Source organism: Styela clava, chromosome 4, assembly GCF_964204865.1.
Source record: "Styela clava chromosome 4, kaStyClav1.hap1.2, whole genome shotgun sequence".
Lineage (NCBI taxonomy): Eukaryota > Metazoa > Chordata > Ascidiacea > Stolidobranchia > Styelidae > Styela > Styela clava.
The window spans coordinates 19,140,147-19,157,608 of record NC_135253.1 but is presented as its reverse complement, the minus strand read 5'-3'; the positions used below and the strand labels follow the sequence as shown (position 1 = coordinate 19,157,608).

The following is a 17,462-nucleotide window of genomic DNA, read 5'->3' as shown; positions in this document are numbered from 1 at the left end:
TCTTTTAAACACTGCGACAAGCGTTTTAGTGTAATTAATGCGTGTGTTGAACTTTTCCACTATAGAGGTAAATTCATTCATTTCATGCGTCTCTTAGTTGCATTTTATCTGAATTGAATTTCAAATTGTCTTGCTGTAAAGCCAACATGTTAGCTATATTGTTTCTATACATTAAGGAAATAAAAATATTGCTTTGTGGTATATTTGAAATATTTTTGTCTGAAAAAGTATGATTTCACTCTTAAGTAACGAAACTTTACAGAAATACATTTCATTCCAAATTTCAGTGAAAGGCCCCATTTTTTATAATACTAGTTTTACTTCAAAGCCAAACTTGTCCAATCAATTAAAATGTGGAAAGAGGAATATTCAAAAAGTTGCCAGCAATACTTATAATATGACAGCTATATATCGGTTTATCCTTGTTGCCAGTGAATAGTCCTTGCTACGAAACATGCGAACTTGATGCACAGTTTCAAAATAGAACCATAACCTCTTTCCTCTTCCTACATGTACTTTTCCAAAAACATTGGTTGTTCTGTTTTGTCGATTATATAGTCCTGTACTGCTTCAAGACTCCGATTGAAAGCTGAATATTATTAAAGCACCTAGGTCAATCACCATAAATCTGTATAGTATCATTAGCTTCTGGCATTTTAGTGTTCACCTATATCTTCTCTTAAATGTGATTCTCTTTTACCACTGGCTGAGTGCACTTTGAGTAAATTCACTCAAAAATTTTGAACCTTAGTAAATTGTTATAACTGTATTCTGGTAAGAGTTATGATATGCCGATTTTGAAGAACTTAGTTATTTTTATTATTTTCAGAAAAAACTGATTTTGACCGAAGTATTTGCGGTTTGAAGCCTGATGGAGGATCCTGTTTGGCTTACTTTGATCGATTTTATTATGATGTTACGGATGGTTTGTGCAAGAAATTTGTGTTTGGTGGGTGTGGTGGGAACGCAAACAATTTCTTTATGCAGGATGACTGTGTGACAAAATGCAAAGGTTGGTAAAAAAGTTTGAGAATTCATTTTTCACTAAAATATATTAGTACTTCCGTAGTGTGTGTACCAAGTTAGTGTTAGGCCATAGTTTTATTCTGATTTCCATTATTTTAGTTCTATTACAAGTTCGCAGACTTACACAAATTGATGTAAAGTAGGCGAACAAAATTAGTCCTCGTATTGGTACATATACTTTTCGAGCGCCCATGATTTATGGCTATGCTCTAGCGAAAGCTTACAGATATACTTACAATTTATTAAAAAGAGATTATGCTATATCAAACAGTTCTAATCTTAGATATCTGTCATTTTTACAGGATATACAAACAAAGAAACCGGACGAATTCAGATTGAACCACCCTTCGGATTCCCAAATTTTGAAGCAGGTCCTGTGTTGTTAGATGAAGGAATGAAAACTGAAGGTACAAATTGGATTTTATGTCTCTTAGAAATTGTTATTCTGTAACTAGTATCTAATTCAACCGTTCCTGGAATGTCATAATCCGAGACCTTCTTTCTAAGCCTCTAAACCTAACATGGGCCATATCCGGCCTGCTGGGTAATTCAATCTGGCCTGCCTGATGCTCCCAGAATCAAACTAAAATCAAATTTTGATGTTTTAGCTAAAGAATGGCCTAAGGAATTTGTTGAGATTGCGATTAAATTGAGTTTTGGCACGAGGCTTATTGTTTTTCACTTTTGTAAATATTGTTCATTAAATTTTGTAACTTTTTACGTCTCACCAACATGGCACGGCAGTCTAGATTGGCAAAATTTTTGGCCCCTATTCCAAATACCTTTTCCACCCCTTCACTAAACACTTTGCAGCCACTGCTATTCTCCTATCTAGTTTTGCTTTGAAGAATCGGTTATGTTATGTTATGCTCCATATTTAATAATAGTAAAAAAGCCAACAAACGAGAGCAAAAGAATGAATGCATTACAGTCAAGACTCAAGAATTAGACAAATCATTTATTGTCCTGTGAAATAAAGTTGTTATTGTAAGTGATACATAGTGAGGCTTTCTGGCCAATAGTCAGCCTTTTGAAAAACCTGATCCAGTTTGATCTGGTTTTAAAATTCAGAATATTTGATAATGTTGATATTACAAGTTTCACAATATTTTTGATGCTGAACACATTTTGCTGCAATCACAATCTTCAAAATATGAAAAATGAATACACAAACTACAGAGTGGTCACTATAAAAACAGAAAATTTGACAAACAGTTATTTATTTTTACCAAGAATAACTTTTACAAAGTTTTTTAAAGGCATATGTTATATTACACCCGCAGAACAAAATGTCGTCTGTGCACTTTAGAGCTGTGTCTTAACCTAAAAGTCTAAGCTCATGTGGCATTTTGAAAGTTAATAACTTGTGGGACATCGTTCCAATTCAACTTCTACCTACATGCATTTTATTTGTGATCTCATCTAATCTTCAAATTTTTTGCTTTTTTAGCAACCACCCTGTATTTAGATCTCTTTCTGAAAGGCTTATCCCGTGAAAAGATACTAAACACCTAAAATAACTTTTTATTATTAGAAGAATATTTGTGGTGACTTGTTTTTCAAATAACATATTGACCTCAAGAATCCATATCTTCATTATATGATTCAATAACCTGCCTCCTTTATTAATCAGTGAACATTCTTAAATAACATTCCTTCAAATATTTGGCTTTTTAGTTCAGTTATTCATTATTATATAAATATCATCCCAGTACAGAGAGTAATGTAGAGTGTGTATTGAACTTCATAGGCACAAATGCTAAGTCACCAATTTCTATCATATCACACATGACATGCCATATATATTTATGCCTGCTTTACAATGATAATATTATTAAAGCATAATACTTAAGTCCATGGATTTTTGAAAAGTGATTAAAATGTGGCGGAATCTAGAATTTGGAATTCCAGATTCAAGAATATTTTTTAGAATGTATTCAAAACAGTCAAGTATTCATTTATGGCCATCCCTGTTTAAAATATGAAATGGATATTTGCATTTTGTTGCATATCGTGTTTTGTCTAAAGAATTTAGATTATGGTCTAGCGAAGCCTATACTACAACGGTAGCGCAACCAAAACATTCATCTACATCATTCGGTCCACTCAGAATAAGTATATAATTTTATTTTAGCAACCACTACTGTGGAACCAACCACAACCATTGATCCTGTTTTTTACACCGATGAAACAACAATCAATGATGAACATAATGTTTTCATCAAAAAACTCGAAAATTTAAAGAACGAACATCAGGATAAAGTAACCAAGGTAAGGTTACATAGCTAGATTTCAATTTTGAATGGAAAGCCCAAAAATACTAATGCATTACAAAAATGGCACTGTAGATTTTGCCAGTCTTTAAGGAGAAACATATCAGAAGTTTGTTGTTGTAATAAATCATTGATCAGCATTGGTTAAGATTTTATAATTTTTCTGGCAGCTTTTTATTCTGATGATTCGGTTTCTGCTGGACATACTACTTATCCTTCTTCTATTCTTTTGTGCCGGCAGATCCTTATGCAAATAATGCAAGTGTACTGTCGGTAACGTTACAGAAATATATTTGTGTTAGTGTGCAGCAAGACTATAGAATCGCTTTGAATAGTTATCTTTACTCTTCCTACAGCATCCTTGCTGATGTATGTTCTTTAGCAGACATGATGAATGCATCTTCATGTTTTCTCGCTAGGCAGTTGGCATATCATGCTGAGGGTTAGGGCGAAGGACCAGTTTCTGCCCTAAATATGAAAAATATTAATATGCTGTCTGTCTCTTCTGGAAATTTTGTTATCCTGAATGTTCATTTTTGTATCCTATTCACAGTTCTTTTTTGAAAACAAAATTTTTATGAAAAATTTAAGCAAACTACATAACATTTTCCTATATTAACATTTTATGGAGTATTGATATATTTCAGATTCTTGCGAAATGGGACGAAGACAACGCTCATCTTTCAGATGAAGATAAAGAGAGATTACGCAAACTGGAGGATGTGAGTTTCATTCCTTGACTATCATTTTATGTCACATATATCGTGCCCTACTTCAAAAATAACTAACTAACAATAAGCTACATATAACAGAGAGTAAGGCGAAAGTAGGTTTCATTTAAAAAACAAGTTGAAAATAAGACCCTGGGTACATAATAAAGAAATGTAAATATTGAAAACAAGGCAGGCAAGATCAAATTTAAGAAATATTGATATATTTAATATATATTCGAAAATTATTTTTTTTAATATTTCCATTTTAAAGGATTTACAGCGGACAATCACAGCCTTAGAAGATGAATACGATGGAAAGATGGATTCATTGAATGAATATCACAAGGATAGAATGAACCAGATGATAAACAATGAAAGAACAAAAACTTTAAAAAAATTCCTGAATTTGTTGAAAGCTGATGAACCTAAGGTAGGGTAATTTTTATTCTTTTTTCTCAGAAAGTCATGTTAGTTCCCTGCTTATTACTTATCGATTTTAATCGGTGAGTATGTTGATAGGTATTTGTCTGTCTGTATGTCTGTTTGTTTGTCTGTTAGATGCACGCGATATCTCACGAAAGCGAGATTGAATCTGCTCCAGATTTTGCATGTGCATTCATCTTATCTCGGACCAGAAGCCTATTGATTTTGGGCGAATTATGTCTTATAATTAGCGAGTTAATAATTAATTAGTGATGGGACACAAGGTGTCACTATGGACTAAGAGCGCTGTTTTGGGGGATCCCCTAATTTTCGATCGATAAGTCTTCGGTCTCTGACCGATATTCTCGTTTTACTGTTCAAGAATATACCCTTGTTCAGAATGAAGATGTAAAGATTCCCCATAAAAAGTAATTCTAAAGAAACAATCAATTTTGAATCAAGCGTTCTGAGCCTGATGATCTCAGTCAGGGCTCAGTCTCATCATCGAGCCTGAATTACAATCTACATGGCTCCTGTTTCTTAAATTGCCCAAATTATTCAAAAGAAAATTGAAATTTATAATTCTGATAAAGTCCTGTTAAAAGAATGCAAAAATCATAACTTTGTATTATTTTGTTGCATAAATTTGTTTTGTTAAAAAAATCGGCGCTCCAGAAGCATGTGTACCAATATGAAGGTAACTAATTTTGTTCGCCTACTTAACATCAAGTTGTGTAAAGATACTAGAGGGGGGTATATTCATTGGCTGACACATACAGTCTCCGTCCCCGAACTCGTAATAGAACTAAAATAAGGAAAATCCGGGGTACCAAAAAATCAAATAGATTTTGTGAATAGGTCAACAGTCTTACTTGGTTTTTAATATTAAATTAAATTGTGTTTGCGTTTCAGTATCGTCACATCCTCAATGCTCTTGATAAATACATTGAAGTAGAAAAGCAAGATAAATCTCATGTAATGCAGCATTATTACATGGCTATCAATGAAGAGTTTGATGAAGCGAGTGTTCTGGACTTCAAGAACCAACTAAATGAAATTGATGTGAGTGGGAGGTTGCAAGCCTTAAAATGGTTGAAAATAGTTTTTCTTGATCATGTTTTTGTAATTCATTAAGCATTCCTGACAACAAGCTGGATAAGAGTGCCAAAATGACTCTGTCTAGAGACTCTTTGTTGGTATAACTCAATGTTTCATAGCGCACAAGCAATATTATCACAAATAACAGAAGGATATAAAGCCAGTAGCCAGACATAATCTACCATTTTCCTATGCTGTACTATAGTACAACAACCGCAGGAGACCAGCGCAGCAGTATTTATACTCAGAAGTATTGCTTGGTTGGTTTACCCCCGTGCTATTTTCGGTAGTTAAATAGTCTGAAAATAGGATCTGGGCTGTTTTTATATCTGAATTCTATGGTACCAGAAATATAAAAATTTATGATGCTTGAATTGATTGTGTTGATTTTCTTAGAATCGAGTTAACAAGACAAGAACTCTGCTGAAGAATTATCCAGATATTTTTTCAAGAATTCAAGAAGAAGTTGGTGAGTGAGATCTCCAAATTTTTCAAAAATACCTGAATTTAACATCATTATATGCCTTAGAATTTATCTTAAAACTTTGAAATCCCGATAAAAACATGCATTCAAAAGAATATATTTCTTAAAAATTTGTTTTGAGACCAACTATGAAATCCCGATTGAAATGGGTTCTCAAATAATCTAGTACTTTTCATCTGTTTTTCTCTGTGAAATTTTGCTGATATAATATTTTCATAATGTCATCTTTTATTTAGATCAACTGGTAGTCATGTATACCAAATGTTATGTTGTAATGAATATAGTTATGAATGTGTATCTCTCTGGTTACTGATCAATTTTCTCATTATTTACTGAACTGTTCAATTTGAATGCTCTCACCACTATTTTTTCAGAGTAGATCGATGTAAACAATTCAAAATATTTGGCCCTAACTTTAAGTAATTCAATTGATAGTATAAACAAATTTTATTGTATGATAAATGAGAACTACTAGCTCAATAAGAACTATCAATAAACGAAGACAAAGAAATTTTTAATTGCGTTTATTATAAAATCCCAACAAAAGTTCTTGTTGAGTACTTATTTTTCAATTTTTTTTATGGTTTGCAAAAAATATTTTTTCTCTTTTACAGAGGAAATTCTGGCGTCAATTCCTGCTACGCCATTGGATGATAACGAAAATGAAGATTTAGACATGGATGACATGATAGAGGAAGAAGTTGTTGATGGCGATGAGGATATCGTCATGACAACCCCTAAGGTGTCATCTATAGTGATCGATGGAGGTGGAATACCAGATCCAGACAGTGAGTTTGTGAATTCCAGATTTATCATGTCATGGAGTTTGAAATAGATACTTTATCATTTTTGTGGTTCAATGTATTTATAAAACTTTGACATCTTGCTTCAAATAGGTGTTTTTGAATAGGAATCTCTCAAATATTCCTCAATATCTCTATGGTTAACATAATTGCACTGTTAGAAATACACATTATTAGAAAAAGGCAGTTTTAAAATTATGTTCTAATTCAACCTATCTTACAGTGAAATTTTTTATATGCGTTTTTCACTCTCTATGTTTCTTATGAAAAATTCTGTTCTTTCAATTACACCTGAGAAAAAAACGTTATTTTCATTATGTAAAATTTGATTTGTACACAGTTTGCAAACTACTCATCTGTATTAACATTATGAGAAATTCTTTCCTTCTTACCATGCACCAGTAAGATTGTGCAATTATTCATCGATTATCCAGTTCGATTTGAGAACTATATTCAATTCGATTCAAATCAAAAAATTATTCGATTTTGAACACCCATTCATATTTGATTTGTTGTATTTAGTCTGCACACTTCCTGCTGTAGTTGGACATTGTCGTGCATCTCTACCCATGTTCTACTATGATTCAAACGAAGAGAAATGCAAAGTATTTTACTACGGAGGTTGTGGTGGCAACGACAATAACTTTCATACATTAGAGGAATGCCAAGCTAGCTGCCCAGGTTTGTAACTTGATTTTTTCACTCTGTTTTTCTCCAAAGAAATAATTTTGATTCTTTGGGTTCTTTCCTGGAACTTTCCAGTTCAAAATTTCTTGTCAAATTGATAACACCATGGATGAGATGAGCAGGGCCATAGCCAGAAATTTTCAAAGGGAGGGGTTCTGGGATTTCTATTTCTTTTTGAGTCTAAAAAGCGTTTCAACCAAAAATTGATATGTATAATACAGCAAGATGCTATATTTTTTTACATTTTAAAAGGTTTCGACTCCCAAAATCACCCCCCTGGTTACACCCCTGGATGGAATGGAAGATATTCGAACTTGAGATATGTAACCACTTGAGATTACCAACAAGGGTCCACTAAGCCCATAATATGGATCCATGATCAAAATGTGCATTCAATTATCATTTCAATTTCCTGATTTAAGATCCCTTTTTGGTTGTAAAATATGAAAATAGAGACAAAAAATTGACCACTTGTCGATGAATCAATTTCCACTTCCAAGAGCGGCACAGTGATATGTAAAAGTTACTAAAAATATCTGATAAAAAATTATTTGAAAATAAGCTTTGTTACCATAGATACCAGGAGTCCTTACATAGATTGGACCAAAATATAGTGGCTCTGTGGAGAATATTTTATTCGTTACATTGTTAGCTGTTGTGTTTACCACCAAATTTAAGACTGTTTGTTCGAAAAATCCAGTTTATTCATTGTTGAATCATATATAACGTCTCTGCTAAAAACATTGCCACGTCATCGCTGAACATTCACAACTTGATTTTTTTTCCTTTTTTTTTATCAATTTCATTGAATTTTTTGTTTATAAAAATACATAATTTTCAATAAATAAACCTTTCAATTTTAAACTTTCAGGGAATGCAAATGTGTTCGACTACATTGACACAAATGGAGTTATTGATCCAAAGAATAATGTTGAAGATGAAATAATAGAGGAAGAAGTAAATGAGGAATCTATCCCTCTCACAGGTATGTTTAAACAAATATCTACCATGAAAGAATGAGAATGGAGTGTTAGTAAAATTAGTACTGTAGTAACAGTACCTAAATTTATTTAGATTTTCCTCATTTTAGTTCTATTACTAGTTCGGGGCCTGTCTGTGGTAGCCAAGTGGATATGCCCCTTCCCATAGGTTTCAGTTCCTTTATACAACTTGATGTAATGTATGCGAACAAAATCAGTTACCTTTTTTTTGGTACATACACTTAAAGAGCACATGAAAATGACAGGTTTAAGATATATATCTCATTCCTATTGAATATTGTAAAAAAGTTTATAGCTATTTAAAAAGTTTTTAAGATTGAATTATTTGGCTCCACAGACTTTTTAGACCCACGAACCATTGGATGCAGATTATTTGTCATATTTTTCAGTATATTTAATTACAATAGTGATGTCATATTTGCCAAATTAACCTATAAATTTCCAACTTTTCTCTCGTTTAATCCTATGAAAAGATTTTTATATTCAGGGAATAAAAAATATTTTCCTCTTTTTTCAGATGGATTAGACAACTTCGATGACGTGAGTTTATTTTATTTTCTCTTTCGTTAATTTCGGCAAGTTGTATTCAAATTTGATATGAGCTAAACCTTTTTTCACAAATTTCAATAAAGGTTTTGACTTCGTATTGTCGAAGAATCTTTTTAAATCAGGTCATAGAGAGACAGCAGTCGAGATGAATTATTGATCGAAGTATAAATAAACAGTTAGGAATGCGATGCCCTATACATATCATATTATAGTTTTAAGAATTTTGCTACTTAATTCCGCCAGTCACCTCAATTAAAGAAAACGTTAAGATGTTCATATAATTACTTTAACACAATCCAAACATGTATAGAGCGGTGCTGAGCACATCTTGCTAAGCATTAGCGCTTGCTGTCACATTTCTGATTACCCTGCACTGAATAGCAGGTTCAAATCATGCTGGTTACAGTTATTTGCAACAGGATTGCTGGAATTTTCACTGATACGGAGTTGTTCACCCTTTGATTTGTTACAGCTTACTTCACCACCCAGTATATGCATATGACTTATAATAATGACTATTCTTTTACCTGGCATGACCTAATCAGACGTTAGGCTGTGGTTCACTGAGCTGTCTCATTAGCATTCCTTTTCTTAGCATATTAGGAGATTTTTATCTCTATCCTACGTTTCATTTTTCAGAATTCAATCAAATCCTCAATTGAAGAGTTTGACGAGGAATTGGAGAATGAAGATGAAACAATTCTTGATACTGAAGTTGACAAATTATTCAAATACAACGGAGATCCTAAGGATGATTTTGATGTTAGTAGATAAATTTATAAATAGAGAGATCGATAATCAGAATCATAACCTTGCACAATCAGTCATTAATATTTATGGATTTTTTCACATTGGTTCAGACCAGCTAGTTTGCAGGTCCTAGGTTTAAACCTGCTCCCAACAGCTCACTGAGGGTAAATTTGATGCATCTGTGAGGGTCCAAACAATATAAGGTATCGACAAATTCCATTTGCAATTTTAAAAAATTCTAAGACTTTATGGGAGCACTATATATAAATGTTTTTATCTGACTTTTTGTCTGAACAAGACTACACATAAGCGACCGCTGCTAGATCATCAGCTGCCATAATTCAGAAGTATTGGAATCTTCTCGTTTTGGCATTTGGCCAATTTAGTACTTGCGATGTAAACACGAGATAGTTAACTCTAACGCTCTAAACCAAAATTCTTCGAATAGCACATCATTTATAAAAAAATTCACTTCTTGTATACAGGTTGACCAACCAATGTCACTTTACTATGAGAATGTGAACACAGCTGAAATCTCTTCACACTGGGTTTTATGGGCTGGAATGGGCGCCGGTATTTTGTTCATCGCTATTGTGATTGTTGTCATTGTAGTCAGGAGAAAAACAATGCGACCAGCAATGAGAATTGTCATTGATAAGGTAATTTCTCGTCTTTGTTTGAATGTGGGATGAATTGTGTGTTGTTTTTACTAAATATTGCTTGTTGTAGTAAAATATGGAACTGGAATTAATCATGGTTTGATTTTGAGATTATCCCGAAGTTATGATAATGTCCGATTGATTGATCCTTTCATTAGCCAAGTTGAGCCAAATGGAATTTCGAATTTTTACTGGAAGGCGTTTTCTGCATAATGGGCAAGTTTAGATTTATTAGTTTGTAAGAAACATAGAAAAATTTCCAATCTGCCCCATAACCTTTATATGTCGGGACAACTATTTATCATAGAAAAATTTTTGAAAACAATTTACAAATATATGCGATAAAAATAAAGTTTTTCATGCAATCTTCAAAATATAGGCCTAGCAAGACTCCAAAGTCTGAAGCAATTTGTGAAATGACCCAAGACTGAGGTTGACAAAAATTTTAACCCTCTACTCAAGGAAATCTAATTTTGATTTAGCGCCAAATTTCTATGGATGTTTTGTCTACGTCTTTGATAACCATTAATCATCCGAAATTCCAACTCCAGAATTTTGACATCTTCAGACTCAAAATTTTGGCTCCTGAATTTTCGGATTTTACATCCAGGCGCTGACTCCATTATAATCATTCCCAACGCTTTCTCCAATAATCCTGATATCTCATTGACAACTCATACTATTTATTCTCAGCAAAATAAAGAGGTTTTGATATAGCCAGGTATTTCAAAATATTTGAAGCAATTTACTCAGCATACATAAAGCTTTTATTTATTTTAGTTTCCAATAATTTTTGTTTGAATGAATTAATCAATATTTGTTTCAAATATTGATGTTCTAGATTCATTAATTCTGCAAAGATTCTGCAACCAAAGAATTTTTCCAATTGGAAATTATAATTAGTTGGTAGTGCTTATTGGCGTACTGATTTATTTTATATTATTTATTGTAGGGTCGGTACTCCTGGGTAGGTGTACCAGGTTAAGGTTAGGTCATAATTTTATTCCAATTTTCCCTATGAATTCGGGGACTGTCTGTGTTAGCCAAGTTGATATAGTAGGCTTCAGTCTCTTTACACAACTTGATCTAAAGTAGGGGAACAAAATTAGTTGCCTCCATATTGTTATTCAAATTATTCCTAGACATAAAATGAGCCAAGGATCTGAAATTCCAACTTAATACAGTATCGGAATGTCATTTCCATTATGTTGAACACATATCCAACTTTGCAGATTTCAATTGAGATTAATTTTTCTCTCAATCTTTCAATCTTGTGCTTTTACTTTACTGTTAACCATCACTGCTGGCATTTGGCACTGACATGCAAAATAGCGTTCAAATTATATGTTTTTTTGCAATGCTGCTTTGATTTGAAGCAAAAAATATATGAACTACAACACACAATTTCATTGAATACTCGTATTAAAGTAATATTATTCAACAACTAATACATCAAAGCAAAGCATGCATGTTCTGAGAAGATTTTCAGCTTTTTTAAACTTACCCGAGATTTTATTTTGGTTTTAGCATTTCTAGTTTTAGCAAGAATTTGATTTCATTGTTTTTATTTTTATTGATGTTGCAGAAACATTTTATATAAATTTACAATCTATATATTTTTCTGCAAAACGTACAAGTAGAATTGTTTGCTTGATTAAGAGTAGCTTAAATTATAAAAAGTATAACACTAAAATTCCACTTTATTCATCTGTTTTTTTAAACAGCCTGAAGAAGATGACAAAGAGCTTTCACCAGAAGAAAAACAACTTCTTGCACTTCAACAAAACGGTTACGAGAATCCAACTTACAAGTTCTTTGAGAAACAGATGGCATAAACTCGTTGTATATTTTCTGCATGATAATTTTTTTTTATTTTCTCAATATTTTGCAGTCATATATTGTATAAATATCATTTTTTGTTTGTGCTTTAGTAAACATAGCTTTGATTGTTTTTGTTGTATAAAGGTGAACTGCGTTCTTTTGTCATCAAAAGTTTTTTCTCATGTACAATGGTGCGATATAAAAGAGTATAGCTTAGTTACAAGGATATTCCAGGGAATGAATTAAATTTTTTGGTTTCAAAAATATAAAATTTGGGTATTTGGATTTTTTTTTCTGAAAAATATTTGATTCAAACCCTGAGCTATCATTGAAAATTAACTTTTTATTATTTAGTCTCTTGTATATTAATTTCTTCTTGAACGGCCAATATAGTCGCAAAATATGTTCAGTAAAGTCCGCATTTATTTCTATAGGGGAACAAGATAGTCACTATCTGCTAATGTAGCAGAGTAATGTCTCAAACATCAGTGAGTCTATCTTAAATGAAAATTTAGAACTTCTGTCCCCAAACTTTTTTGTAACTGCGAAATTTTGCAGTGTAGTGCAGAAAGATCTTTAAGTCCTGATGTCCATTTATCTAATTGTACCAATGTAGATACTTTTGCGCTTGCGAACTATAAATAGTTCTCTCTTTAGATTTAGCACTGAAATATCCTTTTCTGTTCTTATTTTAAGCAATCAAATTATTGTTGGAAAGTGGGCAACAACAACCCTTATCCACCTCTGATAAAAAATTTGTAAAATAGTATTTAACGACATAATAAACATTTGATTTCACTTTCAACTCTAGAATATTATACTCTGCGAAGAATCCTACAACGCCCAACCTTCCAACTTCAGACTATATTTATCGAATGCATATGTCACGTCCTTACTCCTTGCTATATGTGTGTAACTCTTCACTTCTCTGTATATTCTGTTACCTGTACTTGTATATATATATATGTTAGTCTGAAGTATATTCATTTTGACGTAGTATTGTTGTGAATTAAGCTCTTCACATGTTCCGAGAGTATGAAGTGTAGTGTTGTTAGTGTTTTTACATTTATTTGAGTGATGGTATATCAAAGCAAAAAAGAATTAAAATATGTGTATTTCATTAATGCAAGGGATGCACTCGAAAATTTTTTATATATACCTTCTTTGCACAGTTTATAATGTAATAACGTCTTGCAGTACTGGTTGAGGTGCTTTTTAATCTGGAAGTGAATTAACTTGTATTTTTGATTTGTGCTATGGATTGTGGTGATCAAAATGTTAGATTTATATGGTGCGTCTAAGAACTACTTCTTCATAAATTTATTTACAATGAATGCACATTTTATTAATTTGATAAATATAAACAATACAATAAAAAAATCTATATAATAATGCAGTGCTAGAATTGAGATATATTTTGTAGCAACATACATTTTAATATTACTTTTATTGCTAACCCAACTACTGTACTGTAAACTAATCTTAGGGGTTTTCGAGTGTGTGCCATAGATGTACCATCTCGTTTAGGTGTTCTACATATATCTATGGCATAAGCTTGATACGATATAAATTAATTATTGTTTTTCTGGTTTACCCGCTAACCACATATGAAGCATTTTTCTGTAATTTTTTTCTTTGGTTGAAAATTGTGAGACAATCGGTCATGAGACTGGAAACACACAATGCATGTTTGATTTAGGTCTTATTATTGCAAAATTAAGATACTGGACCTCTGGATGTGATGTCGTTTATCCAACCATTGGATGTAAATTAGACTTTCTATCAGATTTGACAGTCAAACAAAAGGAAAGTAATATTGAAAGAATTATTATTTCCCAAACCGTCAAATTCCAAAACAACTTTCCATCAGTTTCTGAAAATCTGTCTGCAGGCTGATAATAACAATGACAAATTTGTTTTTTCAGTGAAATAGAATATTTTTGTATTCTGGTTAACCAATTAATGAACTTTTTCTCTCACACAAATTGTTAATATTTCTGTTAGCTAGACCTTGTTCAATTGAAAGTCACGATTTTCAACCATATTGTTAGTGCATTTTTGTGTATTTCTTCACATTCTTCTTATTTTAATCATTTTTTTGAAACTATGAATTAATGTGCTTGAGAGTGGAAAATATCAATCCGAATGTACTTTTAATAGATATTGTATTCATGTGATAACAGGTGTGTCCTTCAGATTAATATCAGAGCGGCACTCTGTTGTATATGTACGTGGTTTAATCAATTACCCATGGATTCAATTGCTGATTAATCTCAGATTTCTTACTGCCATTTTCAGCGCAATTTGTGTTATTTCTGTTTGTGTCTGAACATATTTGTTGGCATGCACTGAAATTGACAGCGTCTTATAATATTCAAAGCATTTTTTGTTCGGAACTATATCCAATAAAGTTATTTGTGTTTGATAATTAATTTTAAGGTTTCACTTTATGGCCGGCCACTTTCTCACTGAGAATCATACTATCAACAACTATGTTGGTGAAAGTTAAAGTTAGCAATTTCCTTTTTTTTTTTGTCTCAATCCGTCACCCAAGTGAAAATTTTCACTTTTTTTTTTATTTCATTCTTTGCCCACCGTATCATTTTCTTGTCATATATACAATTTTATGATCAGTATTAGATCTTATAGGAAGACCGATTGTTTATGGATATAAAAAATACTTTAAGTGTTGTTCATAATTATATATGTTTCGTGAGTCTTTGAGTGAGATTTTGCACATTTTCCAACATAATAGTATATTGATCCACCATTATCAGTTCAGAAATGTCTGATCGGCAGTCACCCCATAGTACAATATGGTTTAGATATCGAATATAATGTTGCCTCGTTCATATCTCTTTTATTGCTCAACTTAGTCAAGATATTCCATGTTTTTTGAGATATTAGGGTGATATGTGGCATGAGAAGAAGAATGTGTCCTCTCTGCCTATTCAAATTTCTAACAGTAAAAAGTAGTTTTTTTACTTTTAATTTTCAATATACCCCTGTCTTGAATATTGGATTTTCTGCCATCGCATCTGCTAAGCTTTTTTTAAAATACACTTATGAAGTATTTATCTTTCCCTTACGATGCTTTAATTCGCTTTGTCATATAAACTGACCACAGCCGACCAAGCATATGATATATATAAAATTTGGGGTCGTATTCATCCATGATTGGCCGGGCTTGTGCGACTTGTAAATAAACTGCACTTGAGATATTGTTAATCGTTGTATTTCGTGATAATTGTAGAAATAAAAAATGCTTTCGCATGCTCAATTATTTTGTTGAATAAGGGTTTAAAGGTTTATACATTTTAGTACATGGGTGGGCAAATACTTTTCTGAGTGGGCCAATTACATATAATAAATTTGGTTACTGGGTTGGAGGCCCAAAACTCGATATGAAAAACTATGAATAAAAAAAGTTTATTTACACCTGGTCGAACAGATAGGCAAGCGTTTACAAAGTATTAAGAAGCACGAAGTAACAATCTGGGCCATTATGACGTGATATTTAAATCCATAAAAACGGTAGTCGTACTTTCAGCAGACGCAAATGGAACGGGTGGAACACCTCAGTGGACCGTATCCGACTCGCGGGCCATGATTTGCCCACTCCTGTTTTAGTATCACAGAGAGTTACGATCTATGATGGGATTCCGGGTATTAGCGAGAACGCGTTCTTGGAATGTTGTGATGATCAGAGAATCTGTTTATTAGTTCGGTAATATGAAATGAAGGCGCCTGTTGTTAGTGAGTTCGATACAAAAAAAAGGTTCTTAAAATTTTGAATGGCGCTGCAGAAGTGCGTGTACCAATATGGAGATAACTAATTTTGTTCGCTTACTTTACATCAAGTTATGTTAATGGACCGGAACCTATGGATAGGGTATGTTCACTTGGCTAACACAGACAGTCTCCGAACTCGTAATAGAACTAAAATCGGAATGAAATTATGGCCTAACCAGGTACACACACTACAGAAGTACCCCCCACCATAAGATATGATGGACATGGTTGTTGTTTGCTCCGTCTAAATTGAAGCGCCGATATGATTTCAAATTGGTTAAAAAAGTCACATATTAGCCATACCACGAGTGAACGTATCACCAATCACATCTCATTCTAAAGATTTAGGCTTCGCGAACCTAGCTATAGGTCCAATGGCATCACGTTCAGCGCCCTATTTCTGGACGCCCGCGACTACTGTACAGTAAATGCTTATATATATATTTATTTTAAATAATATCGTGGTAAATATATCCACTTCAAAACCTTTTTTAGTATGTTCGTCAACATACTGTTAAAGTTCTATTTCCATACTATAATTGCGAAATAATCGTGATTTTTAAATCAAATTTTTTTTTTGGCATATTCATGTGTTTTTCACGCCCCATATATATACCAAATGATAGTGGCGTCTTTCATGCAAAATTCTACGCTCAAGAACAATGACGTGAGTTAAAGCCAGAGTCATAAATACTGGAACTAAAATTCTATAATTAAATAAGGTATTGATTAACTGGCATACAATTGCACATAATATGTATACTAACGACATTTAGATCAATCGATGAGTTTTGAGTTTGCGTCAATGTAGTTTTGTCATAAATTTTAGGCTTTGTGAGAATATGAAGGCGTTTTGACGTGATGTAATGCGTTCGATAAATATAGTTTGAAGTTGCCTAAAATTGGATTTATTGGGCGTTGTGGAATTCTTGGTAGAACATAATAATTTGAAGTTGAAAGTGAAATCGATTGTTTATTATGTTGTTAAATACTATTTTACAAATTATTTATCAGAGAAAGATAAGGGTTGTTGCCTGCTTTCCAAGAATAATTTTTCAATTTCATGAAATCTAAAGAGAGGGCTATTTATTGTTGTTCGCAAGCGCAGTGGTTTCTACAATGTTACTATTAAATAACGTGGACGTACAAACATTTTGCATTTACAAAAAGTTTGGGGCCACTGGTTCTAGATAGACTAACTGATATTGGAGACAGCACTCTGATACATTAGCAGATAGTGACTATCATTATTAATGTGGACTTTACTAAAAACTAAAAATATTTTGCGATATATAATAGTGACCGTTCAAGGAGAAATTAATATACAAGAGAGACTAAATAATAAAGAGTTTATCTCAATGATAGCTCAAAGGTTTGAATCAA

General features: G+C 32.5%; 1 protein-coding gene across 2 annotated transcripts in view; it reads left to right on the top strand.

Annotated features, from left to right (window-relative positions):
- Nucleotides 1–15,567, top strand: part of LOC120325716 (amyloid-beta precursor protein-like) — a 38,519-nt gene extending 22,952 nt beyond the window's left edge. The window contains exons 7-21 of one of the 2 annotated variants that reach the window (XM_078111446.1): nucleotides 830–1,012; nucleotides 1,329–1,433; nucleotides 3,161–3,297; nucleotides 3,947–4,021; nucleotides 4,284–4,442; nucleotides 5,348–5,497; nucleotides 5,930–6,002; nucleotides 6,632–6,805; nucleotides 7,343–7,501; nucleotides 8,379–8,492; nucleotides 9,026–9,048; nucleotides 9,697–9,819; nucleotides 10,293–10,466; nucleotides 11,160–11,187; nucleotides 12,191–15,567. In XM_078111446.1, the coding sequence (XP_077967572.1) occupies nucleotides 830–1,012; nucleotides 1,329–1,433; nucleotides 3,161–3,297; nucleotides 3,947–4,021; nucleotides 4,284–4,442; nucleotides 5,348–5,497; nucleotides 5,930–6,002; nucleotides 6,632–6,805; nucleotides 7,343–7,501; nucleotides 8,379–8,492; nucleotides 9,026–9,048; nucleotides 9,697–9,819; nucleotides 10,293–10,466; nucleotides 11,160–11,183 (1,673 nt within the window). In that variant the 3' untranslated portion in view covers nucleotides 11,184–11,187; nucleotides 12,191–15,567. The remainder of the gene's footprint in view (nucleotides 1–829; nucleotides 1,013–1,328; nucleotides 1,434–3,160; nucleotides 3,298–3,946; nucleotides 4,022–4,283; nucleotides 4,443–5,347; nucleotides 5,498–5,929; nucleotides 6,003–6,631; nucleotides 6,806–7,342; nucleotides 7,502–8,378; nucleotides 8,493–9,025; nucleotides 9,049–9,696; nucleotides 9,820–10,292; nucleotides 10,467–11,159; nucleotides 11,188–12,190) is intronic. The other variant, XM_078111445.1, reaches the window with a different exon arrangement.
- Nucleotides 15,568–17,462: the final 1,895 nt, after the last annotated feature.